Raw genomic sequence first — 27,895 nt, forward strand, 5'->3', positions numbered from 1 at the left:
ATGCAAAGATAGATGCTTTCTTGCTTAGCCAAGGGTTTATAAACAACTCATCTGAGTCTACTCTTCACATATGTAAAGAGGGGGGATCTATGTTGATAATTTGTCTTTATGTTGATGATCTCTTGCTTACAGGGACATATGCTGATCATATTTCAGCATTTAAACAAAATTTGCAGCAAACTTTTGACATGTCAGACTTGGGGTCTTTGCATTATTACTTGGGCATTCAGTTCATACAGGATGCTAGAGGTACTGGGTTATCACAGTCAAGATACATTGGTAAACTTCTTGAGAAGTTTGGCTTACAGGATTGCAAGCCAGTTTGTACACCAATGGAACCTGGACTTAAGCTGTCATTGCATGATGACAGTGATTGTTTGATATACACACATATGCTCCAGTAGTTGGATGTCTTATTTACCTATGCAACACTAGGCCGGACATAGAGTTTGTAGTTTCAGCTCTGAGTAGATATATGCATCAGCCACGCATGTCACATTGGCAAGCTGTTAAGCTTGTCTTCCGTTACTTGCAGGGTACTAGATCTCTTAGATTGCTTTATGCCAAGGGGGGACCACTGCAATTACATGCTTACAGTGATTCTGATTGGGTTGGTGATTATGATTCACGTCACTCCACTAGTGGCAATTGTTTCTTTCTTGGCTCGTCTTGCATACCTTGGCTTAGCAAGAAATAGTCAACTGTTGCCACATCGTCATGTGAAGTTGAATACAAGGCATCTTTCACTACCACAGTTTAATGCGTATGGATTAGACACTTGCTAGTTGATCTAGATGTATCTGTTACAGAGCCTACTCCTTTGTTCACTGACAGTCAGAGTGCCATTGCAGTGGCATAGAACCTAGTGTTTTATGCACACATAAAACACATTGAGATACACTATTACTTTGTCAAAGAGAGGCTACATGCAGGTGATATCAGCCTTGTCTATTGTCCTACCACCAGTAATGTGGCAGACATCTTCACCAAAGCTCTTCCTCGTGAAAAGTTTGAAGCATTTCACAATGCTTTAAATTTGATCTCATTTGGTGGCGGATGATCCTTGTACTCTTGATCACTCTTCACTCCAGGGGTGTTTGTTGGGTATTTCACTTACGTCTCACTTATGCCTACGCTCACACAGGAGTGTCGGTGATTAGTAGGACACTGAAACCAGCCTTCCCTCTTGGAATGGGTGGTGATAACCTGATTTAAGAGTTAATTACAGCAATACATAAATGCACATAAAATGAAATACACACTTTACCATAACATTCTTGGACAGTGGACACCCTGTTGGCCCCAAAATTGGCGCCCCTTGCGGTATTTCTTTAGCTTTCATTCAATTGGAAGGAGTACAACTCGAGATTCTTCAATCTCCTCCTGCTAACCAATTGCTTTTGTTGTCATAAATGACCAGCAAGCCTTTTGGGTCATTTGCCCTTTGATTCACCTAGGGCTTCTTCTCCAATTTGACCCTTGGCTGGCCAAATGTTGCCCCAAATCAATTCGGGATGGGCTGGCTCTTGAAATCCCTTGATAATCTTCAATTATCAGCTGCTGATTTCAGTCCCTTGAGCCTTCAATCTTTGGCACGGATCCCAAGGTGGCTGTTAAACCCTAATTTACAGTACTAATTTCTACTGTAAATTAGGGTTTACTGCAGAAATTACAGATCAGCCCACCAAAAATGGCTGAGATCTCCTCCGAATGGCTAAGAATTGCTGAGAATGGCTGAGCATAGGCTGAAGGAGAGGAGAGAATGCTGCAGAGAGAGAAAATTCTGAGATTTGTCGCGAAGAACTAATCAAAATCAGTTGCTGCCCTGCTGTACCAGCCCCAAGCGGATGCACCAACAACAATAGGAGCATCAAAGACTGTGATCTTCAAGAGAAAGTGCATCAGCAGCAATTGCCAGCTTTCCGAGGTCAAGAATATGTAGTCTCCATCTTTAAAATGGTCTCCAATGGTTGGGAAATGGCCCCAAAAGGTGACAACAATAGTCCAACACCTCTTCCTAACAGCTCCAAAATGAAAAAACGAGATTTTCCTCTCCCTTCAATCCTATTTAGCCTTTCCCCCACTTGCATGGGAAAGTTTTGCCAAGTGGCAGCTTTCTTAATCAATTTTCAGCAATTTCCAGCCATTTAATTAAATTTCAGAATTAGTTAATTCTGAAAATTAATTCAGCCCTTAATCCATGCCCAAAAAATTGACCTTACCCATCCAAAAATTAATTGGCTAGGCCATTTGCAACCCAAAGTGGTCCCATGCATTAATTGACCCTTGGACAAGCATTAATCCATTAATTAATGCCTAGTCCCTAGTGTCACCACTGACACTTAATGGCCAATTGATACCAAAATTCACCTAGAATCTAACAAGTGTAACTTGTTACAACTTTTGCCTTTGACACCCATCTTTTTCACAAGGTCCTTCGGCCTTCAACTGTGAAAAGGTAGCTTGCACCTCACATGTGCATCTTTTAATTGCACATTTGATTAATCCTTTAATCAAATGTCAATTAAACATAAGCAAAGCATCAAATTTTCACGTCCTCGTGACAGACATTGGGGCACTTTTTACTCTTGCTAGGAGAGATTTTTTCTCCCAGACTTATGGTATTATTTTGTATGTGCTTATGACACACACTTACGGGCACTTACCGTGTTTGGGTGTGAACACCCCCTGCAACCCTAAGGTTTAAGGGTTGTATCTTGTACTTTCAAGTAACACTCTTTCAGTTTATTGCATTGGGAGTCGTACTTCACTCTTAGACTATCTACTGTTTTTTGTGCTGAGCTTTGATCTTGCTGTTCTCTCTCACAACTTTCTTATGACAAAGAGACTTGAGAAGATAACCTTATCCTTGAAGCAATTGGTGGTAAGTAATGAGTGGATTGGATGGGCTACTTCTAGATCAAGGGCTGGTATAGCAGTGGAGAACATCATACAAGATCATGCATTTTGGAATGAATTGAAAAGCTCAATATTGTCATAAAGCCAATCATGCGCTTGATGCGAATTGCAGATGGATGAGAGCCATGAACGGTCTATGAGGGGGTAGATCGCATGATTGAGAAGCTAGGATAGCTTGGTTTGGATGAAGCAAAGTATCAAGAAGTCCGAGATTTATGTGAGGCAAGATGGAATGCTTATCACTCACCTATGCATGCAGCAATATATGTATTAGATCTAGAGTTCCAAGGGTGTGGTCAAGAGAAGGATGAAGAGGTAATGCAGGGTTGGGACATAGTGCTTTCTAGGTTGGTTCCCATTGATACTAAGAGAAGATTGGTGAAAGATCAACTTGGTTTTTATAGAAACAAGTTAGGAATGTTTGGGTCAGCTGATGCACAAATAGATCGGTTTAAGATTGGGAATGTCTTGTGGTGGGAAGATTATGGGGCACATACACCTGAGCTTCAAATATTGGCAGTGCAGATTTTGTCTCAAGGTGCAAGCTACTCTCCCATTGAGCAACTATGGAGTGTATTTGGACATGTTGCATCTAAAAAGTGGAATAGGTTTGGGACAAAACAAGTGAATGACTTGATATTTTTCAGTGCAAACTTGCGCTTGCTTGCAGATGTGGCTTTCCTCAAGGCAGAATAGTTTATAGCTCTTGATGAAGAAGAGTCCTCTGATAATGAGGATAGGGAGACATCTATGCCTACACATATGGCCGATGATCAAGATGCTTTGGAACTTCTAAATGCTGATTTTGATGATGATATGGCTTTCTTAGAGAATGTGGATGATAGTCTTTTGGATAGTCTTGTTGATAGTGGCAGCCATGTATGATCCAATGGTTACTTTGAGAGACTTTCAAATTCCAAGTTGCCATATTTTGTCAACTATACTTGTTACTTGATGCTTCTTGACTCTTTTATGTAGTATAATCCTAGATTATCATCTATTTTGGATCTTATAAGTTATGTGCCATTTCAATGTAACCGTCCTTTCATCTATGAAAAAGACTATCATGTTTTGCAAATTGTACATGTGTTTTTCAAAGAGCTTTTATGAAATATATAAATGAATAGTTTAATATATGTGAAATCATAAATGAATAGTTCCCTTAGGACCTCGCGTTCCCGTTCCCGTTCCCGTTCCATTGCTACCATGTTCATATGACCATTTGCGTGTCTTTGGTTGTGATGCCTTTGTGCATGTTCCTCTAAATCATAGGACTAAACTAGACATGAAATCCATCAAGGGCATCTTCATGGGATATGGAGATGAGGGAGAGATGGGTTATAGAGTTCGACGTCCTCAGGATAACAAGATAGTGCGTAGCTGAGAGGTAGTATTTAATGAGACAAAGTTGCTGAAAAATGCTACACATGGTGACCTTGACAAAAAGAAGGTCAAATTTTAGCATGAACAGCCAACCTGAACAACCATTAGCTAAAGATTTTGTTTCTTTTGATGCTGAAAATGAGCAGCAACCTTTTGTGCTATAGCCAGAAGATAATGGATAGCAAATAGATGCACAGGATGGAATAGGACAGCAAGAAGAACATGCTGAAAACAAGTTACAACAGCAAGAAAATGCTGAGAATCAGCCACTAGGTGATGGTGTGCACATACCTGAGGATTTAGGTTCATGGCCTAACAATACAAATCATTGGGTAAGAAGGTCTACATGTGTCAGAAGGTAGCCACAGAGCTTTCAACCATCTTTGGATTGCATTTTATTGGTTGATGAAGATAACCCTCTGACATTTAGAGAGGCACAATCATGTGGAAACAAGAGAAAGTGGGATCTTGCTATGCAGGAAGATATGAAGTCTCTGTATACGAATAACACATGGGAGCTTGTATCTTTGCCCAAGGATAGGAAAGCTATCCCTAACAAATGGGTTTGCAAGGTGAAATGTATTGATGGTAAGCCCAAGTACAAGGCACGTTTGGTTGCTAAGGGCTATACACAGAAGGAAGGCATAGACTTCGAGGGGGTTTTTTCACCAATGGTGAAGATGATTACGCTCTGTGTCTTGTTTGCTCTCATTACATCCTTGGATTTAGAGTTGGATCAGATGGATGTGAAGACTACTTTTCTTCATGGTGACCTGGATGAAGAGCTGTACATGAAACAGCCCGAAGGTTTTGCTATTCCAGGGAAAGAGCATTTAGTTTGTAAGCTGAAATGCAGCTTATATAGGTTGAAACAATCCCCTAGATAGTGGTATGAAAAGTTTGATACTTTTATGCTTAGCCATGGATTTAAGCGCAGTCATGTTGATCACTACTTATACACTAAAAAGGCTGATGATGGAAGCCTTATTATACTGGTCTTATATGTGGATGACATGTTGATTGTAAGAAAGCGTAAGAGTAGTTTAAACGCTCTTAAAAGGCAGCTGAGTTCAGCCTTCTCAATCAAAAATTTAGAAGCATTCACATTAAAAGAGATAGATGGCAACATCTGTTGTTTCTCTCATAGGACAAGTACATCAGCAAATTGTTTGACAAATTTAATATGGCTGATGCTAAGCCTCTTGGTGTGCCTTTACCGCCACATACAAAGCTTAGCAATGCTGATTGCCCAAAAGATGATGCAACTGCTATTGCTATGAAAGGCATACCTTATGCATCAGCATGTGGTTCTTTCATATATGCCATGGTTGCAACTTGTTCTAACATTGCTCATGCAATGGGAGTTTTTAGTAGATTCATGTCTAACCTTGGCAAGCCACATTGGAAAGCAGTGAAATGTATCTTTAGATACTTAAAAGGTCCACAGGAAAAGTGTATATGCTATGGAAAGGGTACACTAAAGTTGCAGGGATTTTGTGATTCAGGCATGGCAAGAGATCTTGACACTAGAAAATCTACGAGTGGGTATGTCTTTACTTTGATTGGTGGGGCTATTTCTTGGTGTTCAAGGTTGTAGAAAATTGTGGCACTGAGTACTACAGAGGTTGAACATTGTTGGGTTTCACTCATGCCTACGCTCATAGAGGATTGCTGATGATCAGTAGGACATTGGGGTACTTTTTACTCTCCGTATGAGAGGTTTTTCCCCCTGGATTTATTCTCTTTATTTTATGTGCCTTTGTTACACATTTACGGGCACTTATCGTGTTGCACACACTTCGGGTGTGAACATCCTCCTACAATCCTAAGGTTTAAGAGTTGTACCTTGTACTTTCATTTTACACCTTTAGTCTATTGCATTGGGTGTCGTGCTTCACTCTTCACACTGTCTACTGCACTCTCAGCTGAGCTTCAATCCTCTCCACCTTCTCACATTAGGTATCAGAGTAGTCATCTCCCTTCTGCGCCAATCGGTACCTTGCAAACAGTGCTGCCCAGTCAGCCAGAGCAGCCGCCTCAGCCCAGTGCTGCGACAGCGTGAGCAGCTGCCCACCAGCCGTCTGTGCTCCTACTGTGCCGCTTGTGGCCTGTACCGGTGCCCCTTTGCAGTCCCCGCCCCCAACGCCAGCGGCTACTGTCTGCCTGTGGCGCCCGTGGTCTATGTGCAGTCCGCTAACGCTGCACTTGCTGCACACGATTGCAGCTCGGCCTGCGCCTGTGGCCAGCCACTACGACTGCAACGCCTCTAGCTTGACCACCGCCGCTTGCCACCAGCATGACTGTGACTGCTCCTGACTCCAGTTAGCTCACGCCACCGCCATGTACAATTTGTCAAAGTAAATATATTTTTTATTCCAGATTAATCTCTGGAATAGAGGCTTCTGCCCGGGTAGGCACAACAATCTGAATATGTGTCTGAGACATGATTGATGCAAAAGTTTTGTAGCAACTTAGTTAAGAATTTTGGGGCTTTTGGTTTTTGTGAAGACATTGGTACATGCAAAGCAATTTCAATCTGAGATAGACTGTTTTTAAGCATTTTGGGGCAAGAAATTTTGGGTCTTTTGCTTCTACAGTGTTGCAGAGCATTAAATGCACCTTCGACTACGTGCATTACAGATAGTTTTGACAAAGTGAACTTCAGTTTGCTAATTGCAACAACCTAATTGCTGTAATTTTTGGAAATTTTGAGATTTCTAGGTCGGTCTAGTTTGGACATTGCTCTTTTCCTCTTTTTGGCATTGATTATCATGGCAAATTAGGGAGGTGATGTATTTATCTATGTATCTAAGGAGGTTAGGTTGGATGGTAACAACTATTCACTTTGGTCCTCATGATGAAGAATGTGCTAATTGCGAAGAATCTTTGGGACTACGTAAGCGGAGAAGAAGTTAGGCCCGGAGTTGTGGCTCCTGCTACTCCTTCTCTAGCAGGACGTGGACAACGAGCAACTCAGCTTGTGCAGCTTGCTCCACTTCAATCACTACCCCAATGATCAGCAGCTCAAAAGGCATGGGATACACAGGATGCACAAGCTTTGTCACTGATTGGCAGTTTAGCGGTCTATCATCCCTCACATTCGGTCTGCAGCTTCTTCACGAGAAGCCTGGCTGACTTTGGAGCAGATGTTTGCTGGTAATAATAAGACTCGCATATCTTTTTTAAAGAAAGAGCTTGAGACACTGAAGATGGATGAGGGTGATTCTATGCAGGATTACCTAAACAAAATTTAGGACTTGCATGAGCAGCTTATGAATGTCGATGAGTATTACTCAGATGTACAACTGATATCTACTACATTGAACTCATTGCTGCGCTCGTACTTGGCCTTTCATACGGCCTTGAACCTCACCATGAGGATTGCCGCATAATCGAGTACTTTTCTTCAGTTGGTCAGTTTGCTCTTAGAGGAGGAGCAGACAAGAAGAAACAATGGTGTGGATGTTATAGCCTCTGAGCAGGCTTTTATGGCATGACAGAAGGGCAAGGGCAGCTAAGCAAAGAATGCTCTGTAGAGCTCTAGGACTTTAGGCACTTCACAAGGTAATAAAAAACAAGGGGACACGCAAGCCAATAAGAGAAAATGCCATTATTGCAAGTAGTCAGGACACTACATCACTGAGTGTAGAAAGCGGATAGCCAAGGAGAAGTTAGGAATGTCTGTTTTTGATGCTCCTTTCACTGCTACTGAGTCAGCGTCCTTTGTTGCAGAAAGGGACCATTGTTTTTATACATGCAGTTATGACTCTTCTTGGACTGATAGAGCATTTAGCTCTATTGAGGATCCAGGGACTTGGTTTTTTGATAGTGGTGCTTCTAGACACATCACATCTCGCAGAGATTTATTTACTTCTATTGGCGTAGCTCCAGTCGGCAAGTCTATACAGTGTGCTAACAATGCATCATACCCTGTTAGAGGTATTGGGGAGATTGTGCTCACAGCCATTGACAGCTCTATTCTCCGCTCTCTGCCTACAGGATGCTTTGTTTGTGCTAGGTATAAAGAAGAATTTGCTATCTATTTCTTCTTTGGCAAGGTCTGGTTTACAGGTCACCTTTGATGATGACAGACGTATGGTGCAACATAAGGAACACATGACTTTGGTCTTGACTGGCACTCTATGTCATGGGTTATATGAGTTGGATGCTCTTTCAGTTGATCAGTCGGTATATTTAGTGCCCACTCTTACTCCTGCTATGTTACAGGCAGAGTTATGGCATGCTCGCGTGGGGCATGCGAACTATGATAGCTTGATGCTCTTACAATGTACACAGATGCTAGATGGATTACCTCTCTTGGAGAGACCTCCTGAGCACTTATGCAAGGGATGTATTTTAGGAAAAATGCATCGGTTTTCATTTCCCTATGATGTTGCTTTTAGAGCCACAACTAGGTTACAGTTAGTGCACTCAGATGTATGTGGCCCTATGTAGACAAAGTCATTGGGTGGATGTCACTATTTTGTGACTTTTATTGATGACTTTACTTGTTTTAGTGAAAAAGTCAGAAGTGTGTGATGCATTTTTGGCTTTTGTAGCACTTGTTGAGAACCAATCTGGTTGTGAAGTAAAGACTCTCCATTCGGACCGAGGGGGGGAATATGTGTCCTCTATGTTGAATTCTTTTTTGAAGCAGAAGGGTATTGTTCACTACTGTTTATACTCCACAGCAAAATGGGGTTGCAGAGAGGAAGAATCGGTCACTCATGGAGATGGTCAGATGTATGCTAAAAGCAAAGAGTTGCTACGGAGTTTTTGGATGGAAGCTGTTATATGTGCTTGCCATGTTTTGAATAGATGCCTCACCAAAGTATTAAAGAATGTCACGCCTTTTGAGGCTTGGAACAGCCGGAAATCTTCTGTTGGGAACTTTCATACTTTTGGGTGTCTTGCATATGCACACATTCCCAAGGTACTTAGAAAAAAGTTGGATGCTGTCAGATGCATTTTTGTGGGGTATAGAAGTGAAAGCAAAGGATATAGACTATATGATCTTGTCTCTAAAAAGGTATTTGTCAGTAGGGATGTACTTTTCGATGAAAAATCAGAATTATCCCTTATTGGTTTTGACACGTATTAGGCTGCCAGTGATGTATTTGAAGGGCTGCTGCCCATTTTACTTGGTCCTTCAGCTGGAGTTTCATTAAGTGAACTTAATGTTCAGCCAGCTGCTCCATTGGGAAATGCAGAAAATCAGCCAATGGCTGATCTGAATATTCAGCAAAGTGCTGAATCTGAAATTCAGCAAGAGCTTGTGCACAGTCAAGAGGCAAGAGAAATGCCTAGATGGTATTTACAGACTATGAAAGATAGTCATTTGGATGCTCCCATGGCTGGTCGTACTAGGAGGCAAGCTCGTATGCATGATATTGTACATACCATGGAGTTTGTTATGGCAGCAAATACAATTGATGATGAGGAGCTTGAATGTTTTGAGGACGCACAACATAGTGTGCATTGATGGCAGCAATGCAAGCTGAGTTGGATTCCATCATTAAGAATCAAACATGGGATTTAATGTCTTTGCCTATTGGGAAGAAAGCCATTGGAACAAAATGGGTCTGCAAGCTGAAAAGGAATGCAGATGGATCCATTGACAAATATAAAGCCAGGCTTGTAGCAAAGGGCTATGCATAGAAGAAAGGCATTGACTGTGAGGAGACATCAGGTCTATGGTTGCTTTGGCTGTCCATTATGGATGGACCGTGCATCCGTTAGATACTAAGATTGCATTTTTACATGGGGAACTTCATGAAGAAGTATATATACAGAAGTCCATTGGTTTTGCAGTTGAGGGATCCGAACACTTTGTTTGCAAGCTGAAAATGGCTTTATATGGCTTGAAACAAGCTCCTAGAGCTTGGTACGCAAAGATTGATGCCTTTTTACTTAGTCAAGGGTTTATAAATAGCTCATCAGAGTCTACCCTTACGTTTGTAAGGAGGGGGGGATCCATGCTGATCATTTGTCTATATGTTGATGACCTTTTACTTACCTGGACACATGCTGAACAGATTTCAATATTTAAACAAAATTTGCAGCAAACTTTTGACATGTCAGACTTGGGGTCTTTGCATTATTACTTGGGCATTCAGTTCATACATGATACTAGAGGTATCGGTTCATCACAATCAAGACACATTGGTAAACTCTTGAGAGTTTTGGCTTATAAGATTGCAAGCCAGTCTGTACACCAATGGAACTTGGACTGAAGCTGTCATTGCATGATGACAGTGATTTGTTTGATATACACATATATACTCTAGCAGTTGGATGCCTTATCTACCTATACAACACTAGGCCGGACATACAGTTTGTAGTTTCAGCCTTGAGCAGATATATGCATAAGCCACGCATGTCACATTGGCAAGTTGTCAAGCGTGTTTTTCGTTACTTGCAGGGTACTAGATCTCTTGGATTGCTTTATGCCAAGGGGGAACCATTGCACTTACATGCTTACAGTGATTCTGATTTGGCTGGTGATTATGATTCACGCCACTCTACTAGTGGCAATTATTTCTTTCTAGGCTCATCTTGCATATCTTGTCTTAGCAAGAAACAATCCACTGTTGCCTATCATTATGTGAAGCTGAATACAAGGCAGCTTTCACTACCACAGTTGAATGTGTATGGCTTAGACGCTTGCTACATGATTTGGATGTATCTGTCACAGAGCCTACTCCTTTGTTCACTGACAATGAGAGTGCCGTTGCAGTGGCACAGAACCCAGTGTTTCATGCATGCACGAAACACATTGAGATACATTATCACTTTGTCAGAGAGAGGCTATATGCAAGAGATATTAGCCTTGTCTATTGTCCTACCATGAGTAATGTGGCAGACATCTTCACCAAAGCTCTTCCTCGTGACAAATTTGAAGCATTTTTCAATGCTTTAAATTTGATCTCCTTTGGTGGAGGATGACCCTTGTAATTTGATCACTCTTCACTCTAGGGGGCTTTGTTGGGTTTCACTCACGCCTACGCTCACAGAGGAGTGTCGGTGATCAGGACACTGGGGTACTTTTTACTCTTTGTACGAGAGGTTTTTTCCCCTAGATTTATTCTCTTTATTTTATGTGCTTATGTTATACATTTATGGGCACTTATTGTGTTGCACACACTTCAGGTGTGAACACCCTCTTATAACCCCAATGTTTAAGGATTGTATCTTGTACTTTCATTTTACACTTTCAATCTATTGCATTGGGTGTCGTGCTTCACTCTCCAGATTGTCTATTGCACTCTTAGTTGAGCTTTGATCCTCTCCACCATTTCAGCCATAAAAGCTTCTACGGAAGATATTTGACTTGGCCGTTTGGTCAAGGATTTTGGTCTTTCTTCTCGTACTCCAGTGCTTGGTTGTGATAGCCAAAGTGCCATGTCTGGCTAAGAATGCCATGTTTCATGTACGTATCAAACACATAGATGTTCCACCACTTCATTCGATAGGTCCTGGATGATGGTCTTGTCACATTGACTAAGGTCAAAACCCAAGATAACCTTGCAGATGTTCTCACTAAGAGTCTTACAAAGGCTGAGCATAAGCATTGTATCTGATTAGTGGGACTTGGCTAGCTTAAAGATACCACTTCGGGCCTTTAAGTGGGAGGTTGTCGGATGTAAAGTCTCTTAATCTCTGTGTAGATAAACTTACGGGTGTGAACACACCCTTATTTGTACCCTAACATATAAATACATTTTATTCTTTGTATACCATCACTAATTGGTACACTCATCTTGGGATTCTCTCACTCTCACTCTCAACACTGCACTTACTCCATTTCTGTCTCGCACTTCATTCTGCACTCATCCCAACACATATGAGCTGACACAGGTGTGAAATTCACCTCCAATGAGGTAGCTTGATTTTGTATGATCATTTTCTTGATTACTTTATTTTCTATTTATAGGCTGGCCAGACTGGTCATTTTCACTTGTTTTTCAGGTGGAGAGAGAGATCATCCGATGGAGATACACTCCGTAGCCCTTGTACATGTCTGCCTTCTTTATTCCAGTGTTCATTCACTGCGGATTTCTATGTTCTATTATCTCTTTCTCTCTCCCTCTTCTCTTTGTGTTCATTTTCATTCAGCTTGGTCACATGCTTCTGCATTCGCTGCACTCTGACAAAGAGTTGCTGGTCAGTTATGATGGCTTTGAAGATCAAAGGAGATCAGCCCATATCTCCATGTACTTCAACCTTAAGAAATGCAAGTTAAAGAAATACCCAAAGGGGCACTAATTGTTGGGCCAATTGGGTGTCAGCTGTCCAAGATTGATTTGTAAAGTGAATGTTTTTCAGATTTGTGAATTTATTGTTTGATGTAATTTGTGTCAAATCAGGTCATTTACCACCCTTGCCAAGAAGAAGGCTGGTTTAATCCAGTCAGCACGGGCAAGGCAGACCGTGCAGGTCCAACAGGAGTGTGGGCAGCAAGTGACCTGTGCCCTGGGCCAGTTGGACAGGGCAGTTGGGCTGCCACTTGGCAGATCTGGCCGACTGCACCAGTTGGACAAAGATCAGCCTGGTTGACTGCACTTTTTCTTGCCTCCTCCTGCCTATTTATAGGCTACTGCTCTTTGCAGTTAGTCACTTGTCTTGTACAGAGAGTGTGAGGTGTTTGCGGCTGAGTGCATACACACACAGCCTGTTGTACATTTCTGCTCTGGTCTATTCACTCCTTAGCATTTTGCGTTCTCTCCATCTTTGTCTCTCTCTTCTCTCTGTATTTAGTTCTTGTGTTATCTGCTTCTACAGTGCTGCATTCTGAGAAGCCATAGAAATGAAGTAATCATGATATGATTGAGGTTTTTTTCTTTTGAGGATAGCCTTGTTTGGTTCAACCGTTGTCCTTGGCATGAAACTTCTCAGCTTAGACTGAACTTCTTGCTCCTCTTGCTTGGGTTTAAAATGTTGGACTCCTTTTTTGAGCAAGGCATGCCAATATCTTCTAGGCTAGCACTAATGAGGGGTTCTGCTTTGATGTGGCAAACATCTTCAAAACACTGCAAGAACTTCAGAAAACAACTAAGAGAAATAATAACTTTAAATGAGTTTAGAGTGTAAACTCTTTGATAGCCCTTAAGCTTCCTTTTGCTCAAGCCATGGTTGCTTGTATCTCCTTGCAGTGGGATGCTTCCCTCTTAGAGGAAGAAAGGCTGACTAAGCACTTAATCACCCCTAAATTGGCTTGAAGAAATTTTCTTTGCTGCTCCTGTGCTGACAGTATGACTGCCAAATGCATGGTGTAGCTGCCGTTTAAAGGAATTGTCTTACTGTGCTCAATAGGTTGATCAATGCTTCAGGTTATTTTGTGGCTTCAAACCATTTGTGCTCTTTCTAATGAGCCCAAGGGCTTGAAGAATGGATATGCATGTAAATAGATTTTTACATTTTATCAGACCTTGGAAGTGCTGGCTATGGCAGATCGTTTTGCAGACTGATCTTGGAAGCTAGGAATGAAGACCTGAATGACTAAGGAATTTGAAGATGTGAAGGTTTTAAATTGTACTACAAAGCTTGAAGATTGGATGCATGTGTAAAGAGATGTTTGCAGTTTTATCATATCTTGATACTGCTGTCTATGGCAGGTAGTTTAAGAGACTGATCTTGGAAGCTAGAGATGAAGACCTGAAAGACCAAGAATCTTCAAGTTCTGAGTAGATGAAATGAAGGTTTTGGAGTGTGCTGCAATGTGAACATGGGATTCTGAAGTTTGGATGTGTAGAGTGAGATATGGGCTGATTTGCAGAGAGGAGTATGGCTGTGATAGCTTTGGCTATGGCAGTAGAGGATGTGTTAGGAGGAGAAGTGAGCTGAGAATATGTCATTATGAGAGAAAATGCAAGATTGAATAAGAGAAATGAAGCTAGAATGCACATGTAACTTGTCATTAGCATAGGACTCTTAAATAGGCATGAAGTACATGAATGTGGGCATCAAGAAACCCTAGATCACAAACCCAAGGTTGTGGTTAGATTCTTAGATATGTGCGATTCATGCTAAATTCAGTCTGGTTCTTTTCCTTCACAAAGTATTGAATAGGTTAGGAATCTTCAGCTACATTAGTATGTGATGAGATGCTCTAAACACAAAAACACAATACCAATCGTATGACAAAGCACAAATTGATAACATAGAACATAGTTAGGGTTAGGGTAACTTAGAGACAACGAACACAAATAATAATGAAATGAATGACTGCTGAATAAACAATGCTCATGCAACAAACACACTATGCAGAGAGTGAATTCTGTACCATAAACTCATGTATCTCAAGGATTAAGGTTGGTGTAATGAGCTGAAGAGTGTGTCCTACTCCGAGCGGATATTGAAACGTAGCAAGGCAGCCTTTGGATGTCGAACACCAACAAACGCAGCCAAGGAAGGTTGGATTTGATGCAGATGGCAGTGTAAGAGAGAGAAAGACTAAAAACGCAGGTGAGGAGAGAGAAAAACTAATAATGCAGATGAAGAGAGAGAAAACAGCAAATCACAGCTTGTTTAGGCTGGGCGACAGTTGTAGGAGAGAGAAAACTGCCAAATGCAACCAGAAAAGGCTAGGCAGCAGCCTGCAGTAGAAGGCGACAGATGGGAAAACCGGTAGCAGTAGTTAGCAAACTGGAATCAACTGCGAACAATGGGTGGAAGGCTGGAAATAGGTGCTACATTGATGTAGACAGCAATGGTTAGCTTGGACCACAATGTCCTCGGTGTTTAGGGTGTGGGCAACAAGCTGAAAGACTTGAAATTTGCAAAAACGAGATTGAGGGAGAGTGGTGGGCTGCCTGCCTGCCTATTTATAGAAAGTTTGGGACACCCAAATTAGGGTTTTGCATGCGGGACACAATAACTCTCTAGAATCACATTTCTTTTTAAAATAAAAGGTTTGGTTCATTAATTAAGCATGTTTGGGGGTGTTTAAGTCAAGCTAATGCATTTTTAGCTCAACACCATAGTGATTACAGTAGATCTAGTCTAGCTCCCATCCTTGAGACTAAGGTTAAACATGGAACATTGGATCCCAAGGCTAATTACCCTTGGCTTCTCAAAATGATGAAATGAGTGGGTCTAGTTAGGATCTACATGCAAATGCTTCATTTTGAGAAGAACGAGAGATTGAACAAGAGAAATTAAGCTAGAACTCACATGTAATTGATCATTAGTATAGGGCCTCTTACATAGGCATCAAGTAAATCAGTGTGGGCATCAAGAAACCCTAGATTGCAAACCCTAGAGTAAGGTTGCATTCCTTGAAATGTGGGATTTTGGCAAATTCACTCATCTCCTTGCCTTTACATAAATTTGAATAGATAAGGCGCTTCAGCTGCAGCAATAGCATCGAACATGTGATGGCCAAAACCAAGGAATGAAAATTTGGGGAGGCCGAGGGGGGATTGCATATTTAGAAAAAAAGTATTTTTACATGAAAAATAGTTTTGATCATTACATTGGACTATACCAAAAATGAATACATAAAGAAACATCAGTTTCCATTGAAATTTATAAAAATATCATTAATAGATTGTGAGGGGCATTGACAGGCTTGAAGGATGAGGTCTACCAGTCCTACGATATGCACCACTGATGACAGGTTATACCTTAGAGTCTGGACAAAGACCCATCACAGCTGCTAGTATTGTGCCTCAATATAGCTACAGAATCTGTTCATAGCAGTTTGTCGTCAGATTGAAAATTTTCTAGTGAGCCACCAGTGTGGTACATTCTTTGTGTGTAGGGGATCACATTTCTTAAGTGTTATTTTGCAGCTTGAAACACCTGCCTAGATTGTTTGTTGTGAAGGATGCTTAACTATCTTTATACACCTGCCTAAATTGTTGGTTGTGAATGTGTATGCCTAGTTTCTAAAGAGGATTAAATAAGCTTCCTGCTATGGCTTCTCTTCATCTTTACAGCTGTGGAAAGTGAACTGGCTGTGCAGAAAGCTATGTCGAGGGCCTCTGATTTGTAACATTAGCTTATAAATAAGTCAGTTTGCACTGTCAAGTCTAAGGGATTCTCTCTCCTGCTTACTTTCCATTCAATTCAAAGTGTAATCTTTAAGTCAAATATGAAATTGTGATCTTGCAAGTTTGTCCTCAAAATAGTTCTGCAGAGCAATGTTCTAAGATGAAGATATATCTGATCTTGATCAACCAAGTATAGTAGTTGCCTTGGTGGTTTAGAATAGCCTGAAATGAACTATTGTTTTAGTTGAAATACCTTACAGCCTTTAATATGACCTATGCAATGAATGCTTATATTGATGGACTTATTAATGTGTGCTGTGGCAGTATCTTGAAAATAAGTACCCCACACCTTCTCTATTCCCTGCTGACATTAAGAAGCAAGCATTGGTGCGCCAGGTTAGTGTGTACCCCTTCACATGACTTACTGTGTTTTAAATTGATTGTCATGAAACTGAGATTTTGTATTGACCCTATGCAAGAAAGTGCACACCCCTTTTGCTCTGACTTCCTCTTTTTGTTTGGCCTTCTCGTGCCCCATCATATTTATGTGGAGTGACTGGTTCCTGGCACTCATCTATGACAAAAAAGCAAAACATCAAGTGAAGACCATCAATAACTGACCGCAAAGGGAAGAGAGTTTATAGATGCTGAATTTATTACTTCTTCTACATCCATGATGAGCATGACAACTCCTCCTGAGTAAACTCACTATAGAAATCACCATCACTTAAATCTTCCAAGGAGAAAAGTGGGATTTGAGTGTCTATGCACTTGTAATAAGAAATTGTTGGAGCTCAAATAATCAATGAACATGAATCAAAACATCCATGATGAACATGACAACTCTGTTGGGTAAACTCATTATAGAATTTTAAACATTGAATCTTCTACAAGAATAAAAGTAGAATGTGATTATCTATGTACTTGTAACAACCAAATGCTGGAGCTCAAATTGTTAATGAACATGAATCAAATGCTATGCACACATGGTACAAAGTTTTAAAATTACTAAGCTTATGAAAGCAATAGATTGACGAAGCACTAGTTCAGCAAGAAACACAATTGCTGCCTATAGAAATACTCGAACATAGAATATAAACACAATCATCTCACAAAGCACAAATTGATAGAAGAACTTTGTAGGGTTAAGGTAACTCAGAGACAATGAACATTGAAGATGAATGAAGAGATACAATGCTCAATGTAACAAACACAATATGCAAGGTAAATATTGAACCTCTAAAGCCCGGATTAGCCGAAAGAGTGTCCCAAAGGCTCCCTACCGACGCACCGTTGCTCTTGCTCTCACGACCGTACCCCCGTAGAACTGCGCCCAGCTGACTGGCAATCAAGGCGCGCCCCCCCCTCCCCCCCCTTTGCCCGGTACCTCACCCGCATTGTCTTCTGTCTCCTTTACTATGCTGCCACCTGCTTGCAGGCCTCCCACGCTGTCATCCGTGGTACTCGGTGCCTCTATCGGTATCAGAAAACAAACCCCCCCTCCCCCCCTGGTTGCTCCCTCCATTTGCAGCAACACTCCCCCCTTCGACAGTACAATAGTATGATTGGTAGGTTCTCAGTAGGAAAGCGCAATGGAAACCTCTGGTTAGACGCCGGTACTTTCTACGAATACCCCCTAGTCAAATACCTTGCGCGTTGTCCTCTCTGAGAAACAACTCTTAGCCATCCATGCCACAAAGCTTGAGCTTAAAGAAACAATGATTTTCGGTCAGGTAATAGGACACTCTCCATCCAGGGCCCAACTTCGGGATTGGCTCCACTCTACGCTGCGCATTGGTACAACGTAGATCGTGGAGGTAGTCGCAGTCCTCATGGGCCGTGGGATCTTCATGGTTCGTCTCACCTTTGCGGACGCAGCTCATGAGTTAGTGGAGAGCTTGCTCTATGTCTCCACGAAGGGGGTCATTCACATGGTTCCCTGGTATAATGGCTTCACAGTGGAGTCATTTGAGCTGCACAATAGATTTCTTAGACACCTAGTCACTTTACTTTTCCTCGGACTGGCAGTAGAGTACCGCCAGTTAGTGGAGGACTTTGGTCGGCTCTTTGGCACAATTCTTCCTGCCTCCTTTGCGGAAGCAGTTACAGCTGTAGAAGTCCCCAAGGTACGAGTGGTCGTGAAAGATACAAAGAGTATATCCAAGTTCCTGGAGATAGAGGTAGGAGGTTACTCCTTTAGGTAGCAGGTCACTGTGACCGGGCAACTAGGGTAGTGCTTGCGCTGCCATGACTTTGGGCATTAGGTAGTAGACTGTACGCGCTTTGGAGCCAAGGCGGCTTCGTCAACAGGCCCACAGGTGGACGTTGATAGCTTTATACGGGTCTAGAGACGACAGAGAGGGAGACGGCAGGGAGGGCCGCAACTAGCTCCTCAGACAAAGCCTCGACAATAGGGAGCAGGAGGGTGAGCGACGCCCCCTCGGTAGAGCACTCCGCAGCCCCCCGTGCCCGACCCACCCTGCTGGACTGCAGCCCTCCACATCCGCCATCCTTGCCACAGACTCTCTCTCTGATATCCCACCCCCCCCCCCCCCCCCCCCCCCCCTTGATTCGCCCTTGTTTCAGGTGATTCCCCTCAGACCCACCCCTCCTCCTCCCACAGGAGGTGATGAGCCACACACGCCTACATCCTCCTTGCACCAGCAATTTCCACCCTCCCACACAGCCACCAACTCATTTGCCTCTGCCGCTCGTTACACCTTCTCGAGATAGGCATAGTTGTTGCCACATGAGTTCTTCCGCAGTAGCCTATGGTCCTACCTAAGAGTTGCGGAGCGTGGAGAGTTCCCACTACCTCTAGAGGTGGGGATCTTCGTGGTTCGTAAGTCAAGGAGTGGGCAAAGGTCCATCTACTAGTACCACCGGATGGACCAAACTACGCTTTTTTCCTTTAGTCCTCTCACTCGGGGGATTGGACAACGACATAGATAGAGGTGGAGTTGAAGAGTCAAGTGGAGGACCACATCTCTCAGTGGATGGGAGAAGAATGACTAGCACTATTTACACAGCAGTGGCTTGGTTGCATGATGGACATTAACTGGTGGGTTGGTGCCGAGGTCCCACACTTGAGCATCATCTTTTGAGCCCCTCCACAACAGAGAGCTTTGCGGGATGTGATTGAGTGGCCCTTGGCACAGGCGGCCCGTTTCTACCAGTATACAGAGTCACGACTCTTAGCATGGCTAATAGATGCATTGATAGTACCATCTGGAGCATCTATTATCCCTATGGTTCGGCCGAGGGCCACCATGGGGGATTGGAGTTCACCATTCAGACTTGTGGCAAAGCACACTTGCATGCCCCATAGTTTCTCGTCCTCATCAGCAATCTCCACACCGAACAGATGCCTGTTCAGTCAGTTACAGGTTTCCCATGAGCTTACACCTTGCATCCTAGAATGTGAATAGTCTCCACTACAGTGGGGCACGTGGTTCTAGGAAGTTGATTGTTCGGCAGGAGCTGCAGCCTGTCCTTGCCGGACGAATCGACATTCTACTTCTACAGGAGTACAAGCTCACTCCCATCTAGGCCCAGTGGGTAGGGAAGATACTCTGTGGCAGCTCGCGCACGTACTAGGAGCACGCCATAGGTCCCCACGGCAAGAGTGGAGGCGTATGCACCTCTATCGGCCCGAGTCTCACTGCTTGTGTACGAGACCACGAGACTATAGTGGCAGGGAGGGTTCTATGGATCAGATTGGATATTGGGGACTTGTGCCTTGGAGTCCTCAATGTCTATGTCCCTACGGAGGTTAGGGCATGCAGCAGGTTCTGGGTGGAGATCGCGGATGGACTCCCAAAGGTGGACTCTTGGATTGTTGGAGGAGACTTCAACAACCTGGAGGCTTTGGAGGACCAACAGGGCAGAGACAGAAACTATCAGAGCATGGCTAGGGAGGAGTAGGAGGCATGGGAGGTCTTTCTACTAGCAGTAGGAGTACGCGATGCTTGGAGAGACCCTACCTTCCATAGGAGGGAGAGGTCGCTTGACTTCTCTTGGGGATACAGGCGGCTAGGTGGAGTCCTACTGGAGCGGTTGGACAGGTTTTATGTGGGAGAGTGGGGTGGCTCTCGTGGAGGCAAGATTAGGCAGTTGATGGGTACCACGTCCATTGCCCGGTTCTCCTGACACTTGATCCCCCAGCATCTGTCCTAGACACATTATCTTGTTGGATCCCTGACTCGATCTATAGGAGGAAGGAGGTGACAAGACAGATAGAGCAGATATGGAACAGGGAGTGGGGCACGAGGGACTGGATCGTAGAGGAGGTTGCAGAGGTCCTAGCCAAGTCGAGCAGTATTTGCCAAGAGGCAGCTATACAGGCCAGGTAGCAGAGCTGAAAGGAGGAGAGAGCACTGCGGCGGGACCTTGCAGCCACGCAGAGATTATTATAAGAGGCGCAAGCAGCCATTGCTGGCTTAGAGGACAGATACTCGGAGTTCTCTTTCCGCACCTCCGCAACTTTCTGGGCGTGGAAGGGGAATACGATGTGCAGGGAGTTTTTCCAGGTGCACTAGTCTCACACCTCAAGAGAGCAGATACGCAGCCTTCGAGATCAGTATGGGAGGACTCGTTCTAGCCCAGACGAGGTGATGGAGATTGCCACCGACTAATACATGCACCTTTTCCAGCAGGAGACAACCTCAGCTAGAGGACAGCCATGTAGATAGCAAGTCTAGGATCACATCCCGTCCCTTGTCATAGAGGAGATGGGACGCTCCCTTCTAGCTCCCTTCATAGAGAAAGAACTAGAGGAGGCTTTCCATACACAAGACGTGTAAAAATGCTCGAGAGAGGATAGCCTCTCTAAGGAATTCTTCACCACCTACTGGGAGGTGGTGAAGGACCCCCTATTGATGGCCTTCTAGGAGATTTTCACTTCAGGAGAGATGCTAGGGAGTCTTTTGGTAGGTCTTATCAGTCTTCTCCCCAAAGGGGGAGACCGGTTGGAGCTTTCCCAGTGGAGACCGATCATCTTATTGTCAGTGGCCTATAAGGCAGCGGCAAAAATGATTGGTAGGCGACTACGCCCCATGCTTTCGGATATCATCCATGATACACAGACAAGCTTTTTCTAGGATAGGAGCATCCTAGACAATGTATTCACCTTCTTTGAGGCAACAGAGTGGGCGTAGCACAGTGGGCAGAGACTAGCTGTACTACTATTGGATTTCGAGAAAGCTTATGACAAGGTGGATTGGGATTTCCTAGAGGGCATCATGGTGAGGTTGGGTTTCCCCTAGGCTTGGATTCTCGGGGTCTCCGCACTTTATAGATTGGCCACCAGCAAGGTTCTCATAGGTGGTAGGCGAGGGGTGGAGTTTCGATTGGAGAGATCAGTTCGGTAGGGTTGCCGCTTGGTCCCGTACCTGTTTCTACTCTTTGCAGAGGCGATATCTCATTTCCTCAGGTCACATGTGAGCGGATTACACGGTCTCCGACATCCCGTGAGAGAAGAGATTGAGTTGTTAGACTCAGAGTATGCAGATGATACAGTACTCTACATAGAGGATGATGAGTTGATGCTGGAGAGAGTGAGGCTGGCTCTTGAGGTGTTCTGTTCTGCAGCAGGAGAGAAAATCAATTGGTAAAAGTTGATTGGTTTCCTCACAGACCCGAACTCTAGCATGGGGTGGGGTCTCCTCCTGGGATTTAGATGGGTGAGCAGAGGACAGACCGTCCGTTACCTAGGGTTCCAGGTGGGACTTGATATCACTCCTGCCCAACAGTTTCTCCTAGTCCTCGATTCTATTCGGAGGAAGCTGACCTGCTGGAGTACGGCTCGCCTCTCACTAGCAAGCCAAGCCCTGGTGGTTAACCAGGTCCTCCTAGCGACGGCCTGGTACATTGCCTCGTGTTGGTGCTTCTCCTCATCCTGTGTAGTGTGGCTTCGCCGCCTAGTGTAGAATTTCCTTTGGTTCGGGTCAAACAGTTCTAGGGATTCTAGGGCCAAGGTGGCGTGGGCGACCATCATACGGCATTGGTCAGAGGGAGGCCCGGGGATCATAGATCCAGAGTATCAAAATATGGCCCTCTTAGGCAAGCTAGTTGTCCGTGGCCTCACACCAAGAGAGTAGATATGGAAGGTCCTATTGCAGGAGGGTCTTCAGGACTGTAGACCGAGGCTTGGCGGTGAGTGGAGGCCATCCTTGCGATGGATCTTCATGTCAGCCCAGATCACCCCGCCCATATCACCTTTCTTGCGTAGCTTGATCCGCGTGTGTCAGGGCCTACTTAAGGCCCTAATCCAGAGCCCCCCAGGTTGCCAAGAGGAGATAGATTGTTAGCCAATAATCTGGAACTCGCAGGTCAAAGATTGGGAAGGAGCATATAGCTTGGCGAGCGCCTCCACATCCAGTGGGCTGCTTGGGAGGCCGGCTCGGCTCATACCATCTGGACATGCTAGGAGATGTACAGGATGGTGGACGAGGAGGTGTTGCAGCGAGTATCAGGCTGCTAGAGAGGAGTGGAGCTGAGGAGAAGGAAGATAGACGCAACAATACCTCAAGAGTGGCTTGCTCCCTCAAGATGAGAGCTGATAGAGCCCGGGGAGGTATGGGCCGCTAGGTTTTCACCAGTAGGTATCCCCCTATAGGTGGTAGGTAGAGTGGGCGGCGCTCTACCTGGGACCCTCTTCACCGTACAGGAGGGGGGCGTCTAGCCCTTGACAGAGGGCAGCAGGATTAGGGGTTACCTGTCCTCTCATGGAGGAGAATCCGATGATTGGCCTTTAGGGGAAGAAATGGCGGTTGGACCCTTTTGTCTTCTGGGAGGAGATCAGGGAGTGGTGCCTTTGGATCTGGGAGGGCAGGCTGCTTGATGAGCTGGAGTGGGACCCGAGAGAGTGGCTATGGCCGGCCATAACGGTCGCCAAGAAGCCACCAAGGTTCCTGGAGTACATTGCCAGGATTGGCAGACATGTACTGATGCAGGAGGACATGGATTGGGTGCCGTCACGTAGTAGGCACTGGGCGGAGCACGGCATCATGGAGCCTTTCCAATAGACCTTCTGGCACCGCCTATGGGATAGTTTGAGGCCGAGGAGGGTATTGTATTTCTTATGGCTGGTGGCACATGGAGGCTTGGCAGTGGGAAGTTAACTTGTCCAGTATGCGCTGCACATAGCAGCCTCTAGAAACACCAAAGCACTGCCTTTAGTCGTGTGAAGCGGTGCGGCTCGTGTGGAGAGGTGCATGCCGCATCCTTTGCCGTATAGCACCCAGTCTTGGATGTATCTCATGGGGAGCTTTCTGTTGGCAGGCAGTTAGCCAAGGCCGCCACCTTCTGTATGAGGCTGGGATGTAGGACATGATATTCATTATCGAGGCAGGGTCGTGCACAGTGGTCGGTTTAGAGGCTCTATCTATCCGCTAGGTATTGAAGCCCACAACAGACCGCTCTGAGAGGTATGGGAGATCATAGGGAGTCTTACTTGTTGGCATATTTGGAAGGCGCGGTGTCAGGAGGCTTTTGGCGGAGAGAGACTTTCAGTATAGGCGACTTTAGCAAAGCTCTAGACCTCCATCATCCACTCCCTCCGCGGCCAATGGGATCAGTTGTAGGGTGAATCCAGGGCTTCTAAGGAGCTCCGATGTCATTTCATGGGCACTTAGGGCAGCCAGGACCTGTTTTTCGTGATGCAGGCAAGTAGTCCCAGATGGCGATACACCCCCCTCTCGATGGCTTCTTGCCCCCATCCCCCCGAGACCGCCTTGAGAGGCTTGTATACATGATGTACTTCTGACTTTCATCTGCTCCTGCTAGTCTGTTGAGCATGAGCACTTCGTTGTAATTAGTTTTTCTAAGTAATATAATCAACCACATTTTATTTTTGAAATATTGAACCTCGAACCCTCACGTCTTGGAGGACCAAGGCAAATGATATGACCTAGAGAGTGTGTCGTACTTTGTACGGATCCCAAAGCATAGCAGGTAGCCTCCGAATGTGTATAGTAGCAGCAAACACAGATTTGGAGAGTCTAGATGAGTGCTGAAGAGGACTGGAATCGCTTCAACAGTAGGCAGCAATATGGAAACGTTCATGTGACTGATGTAAATAGCAAAATATAGTAGCAATGATGAGATAGCAAGCCATGAACAGTTGTTGGACTGAAAATGTAGGCTGTAGATGTTATTGGAAATGGCGAGAGAGAGAGAGAGAGAGAGAGAGAGAGAGAGAGAGTGTGTGTGTGTGTGTGTGAACACAAGACTAGTAAGAGTAGGCAGCAGTTGCACGCTCAAAAGATGCAAGTGCCAGAATGATAGAATGAAATTACAATAGGTCTTAAGTTAGTTAAACCTATCTCTAACTCTACTAGAGTTAATTTAACTCTAGAACTAACTCTAGAAGTGGTGACACAACTTATTAATATAGTTGTGTTCATACGACAAACCAAGTGACTAAAACATTGGGCATTTCCATAGAATTGGCGAATTATAGTACCCCCTTGCAGTGGCAATGTGGTAGAAGTACAACATTCTCCTGTGTAGAAACATACATCAAATTGATCTCTCCTATATAGCATCTCTCTTAGAAACACAGATTCTCAAAAACATTCTCCTGTACGAGCATGAAACACAAATTCCGTGCCCCACTGCTATAGCATTGTGGCTGTCAGAAAGAATGGGTGTAGGACCCTTCAAAGAAATTTGTAGATCAACCAACAATCTACATAGCCATACACATTCCACTGTTGTAGTGAAGGCTTTCGTGTACTCAGCCTAACAAGACAAGGTAGCCACTGGAGGCTATTTCTTGCTTAGCCATGAAATGCATAAATGACCCAAAAAGAAACAGTGTCCACTAGTAGACTTCCTAGTATCTACATCATTAGTCCAATCTGAATCACTGTAAGTCTGTTGATACAAGTCTTTCCCCCTAGAAAATAATAATGCATGTGATTGAGTATCTCGCAAATATCTGAAGATTCGCTTGATAGCTTGTCAATGTACAGTCCGTGGATTGTGCATATACTTGCTTACCTAAGATACTGCATACTGAATGCCAAGGTGTGTGTTGCAAAGATAAACAAGATAACCAATAACTTGGCTATAAATTGCAACATCAGACATCTCTTTGCCATCATGCATAGACAGCTTTAAGCCTGGCTCCATAGGAGTTCACATAGGTTTGCAATCTTGCATTAAACCTATGTAACATCTTATCCACATACTGTGAGTTGAATCCTTTGCTGGCCAAATAAGTATTAGTTTTAGAGTATACGAACGAGGAGTTTGTTTGAGACCATAAAGAGCCTTATGTAGCTTGCATACCATGTGCTTTTTCTCTTTAACCACAAATCGTGGAGGTTATGATACATAAACATCCTCATGCACCCCATTCAAGAGTGCTGTCTTAATTCTCAACTGATGTACTTTCCAGCCATAATTTGCAGCCATAGCAATCACACATCTCACCATACTCATACAAGATGTAGTAGCAAAGGTTTTCTCATAATCTATGCCTTTCTTCTGTGCATAGCCTTTTGCTACCAATCGTGCTTTGTACATATGAATAGTGTTATCAGCCTTGCGTTTGAGTTTAAAAACCCATTTTGTGCTAGTAGCCTTCTTACCAGGTGGTAAATCCACAAGATACCACGTAGAGTTAGTGGCAATGGAGTCTAACTCCTCTTGCATGGCTTGCTTTGTCTAAGGAAGTAGGCTCATCATCATTCAACAGTGAGCTTATAATCACATGCTCATCACAATTATCTACTTCCGTTATATCAACCAAATGTGTTCCCCTTGCTACATGTGTTGCATGCTTGGTGACCCTTTTAGTGCGCTGAGGTAATGTGGCATCCATTTCACTCTCTTGGAGAGTTTGTAACAGCCATCTCGGGACTGTTTTTGTTGCATTTACAACACTCCTTTCATATTGAACTGCTGCCTCCACTGCATGTAGCAATTCCTCATCAACACCCTGTTATTCGGGAGCATATGGGGTATGCAACCAAATATCCAAATGTAGTAAACCTTGGGTTTTTCATCATGACAAGGTTCAAATGGTGTAATCATCTTCAAAGCCTTTGTGGGTGCGCGATTCAACACATGATTGACACACTGAAGCCCGTCCAACCAAAATTTATGATGCAGCCCCTTGCTTTTTAACATACAATGAGTTATTTCCATGAGAGTGTGATTCTTTCTTTCAGCAACTCCATTTTGCTAAGGGGTCATTCTAACAGTGGCATGATGCATAACGCCACGATACAACAAATATGTCTCAAATGCACGAGACATGTACTCCCCTCCTCTATCTGTGCGAAGTATCTTCACTTTTAAACCAGTTTCAGCCTCAAGCTTTGCCACAAGCTGTTAAAAATACATGAATACATCAAATTTAGCCTTTAGCCCATACACCCATGCAAACATCGAGTAGTCATCAATAAATGTAACAAAGTAAAGATTACCACAAGTGCATGTGTCCTCATGGAACCACAAACATCAGAGTGAATAAGTTGTATTATTTGGACAACACAATCCTTTTTGAAGGCAAACTTGTGCATCTTGCCCAAAATACATCTCTGGCATGTATGAGGAGGTGGAGTCTCCATTGGAGGCAATGCATCTACCATATGACACCTTTGAAGCGTAATCAAACTCCCAATGCTCATATGTCCATAATGGCATATCAAATCTCTACATTTTACATACCGGGCATAAAATAGTGACTTCCAGAGCATCATGAGACAGTCGGTTATAAGTGTCTAACAAGAATAAACCCTTGTACAGGGTGCTTGATAGCTTGAGTGCATAGTCCATCTCTCTATCTCTGACCATACATTTGTCAGATGACCTAAAAGCCATACTTATTGAAGGCAAAAATAGACAAGTTTTTTGTAATGCTAGGTATAAACAAGATATCTAGAAGCATGAAGTTTGAACCATTTGTAGTAGTAATAGTGATTGTCCCAATGCCACAAACATCATAACTACTATTGTTCGCACATGTGACATGCTTCCTAGCAAGGGCTAAATGCAAAGAAGTAAATAAGCACTTCCTCATCTCTATCTTTGACAATACATTTAATATTCTTGTAGATGACCTAAAAGCCAACGTATTGAAGGTAGAAATAGACAATAAGTTCTTTGTAATACGAGGCATAAACAATACATCTCGAAGCATGAAGTTTGAACCATCTGCAGTAGCAATAGTGACTGTCCCGAAACATTAGTACTGCTGCTGTTCGCACATGTGACATGCTTTCCAGTAGGGGTTGAATGCAAAGAAATAAACTAGCACTTTTTGGAAGTGATGTGCTTTGAAGCACCATTGTCAAAATACCATGTTTGCTACATTTTAGTAGTATTAAATGCTGAATGAGCTATAAAAGAATCATAATTGCATGTGAGAAATGCATAATCCTCCTCTACCAAGTTGGCTGAAGCATCACCATCTGCTGATTTGCTTGTTGATGCCTCTTGGACAACCAAACGGGAGTCTTTCTTCTTCTCCTTGGCGAATCTCTTTTGACACTCATCAATGTAGTGACTACGCTTCTTGCAATAATGGCATTTTTCCATCTTTTTAGACTTATTTTGAGTCTTGGATAGCTTTTTTTGATGGCTGTTCA

At 43.7% G+C, this 27,895-nt stretch overlaps 1 protein-coding gene across 2 annotated transcripts in view; it reads left to right on the forward strand.

Annotated features, from left to right (window-relative positions):
- The window catches only part of LOC148018001 (glutathione S-transferase 2-like), a 72,008-nt gene that overhangs the window by 15,426 nt on the left and 28,687 nt on the right, over nucleotides 1-27,895 (forward strand). For both annotated transcript variants that reach the window (XM_087661752.1, XM_087661751.1), the window contains exon 5: nucleotides 16,620-16,691. In XM_087661752.1, coding sequence (XP_087517878.1) covers nucleotides 16,620-16,691 — 72 coding nt within the window. The remainder of the gene's footprint in view (nucleotides 1-16,619; nucleotides 16,692-27,895) is intronic.

This window comes from Lygodium microphyllum, chromosome 21 (assembly GCF_053477565.2).
Source record: "Lygodium microphyllum isolate KBCC chromosome 21, Lygodium_microphyllum_v1.1.10, whole genome shotgun sequence".
Taxonomy (NCBI): domain Eukaryota; kingdom Viridiplantae; phylum Streptophyta; class Polypodiopsida; order Schizaeales; family Lygodiaceae; genus Lygodium; species Lygodium microphyllum.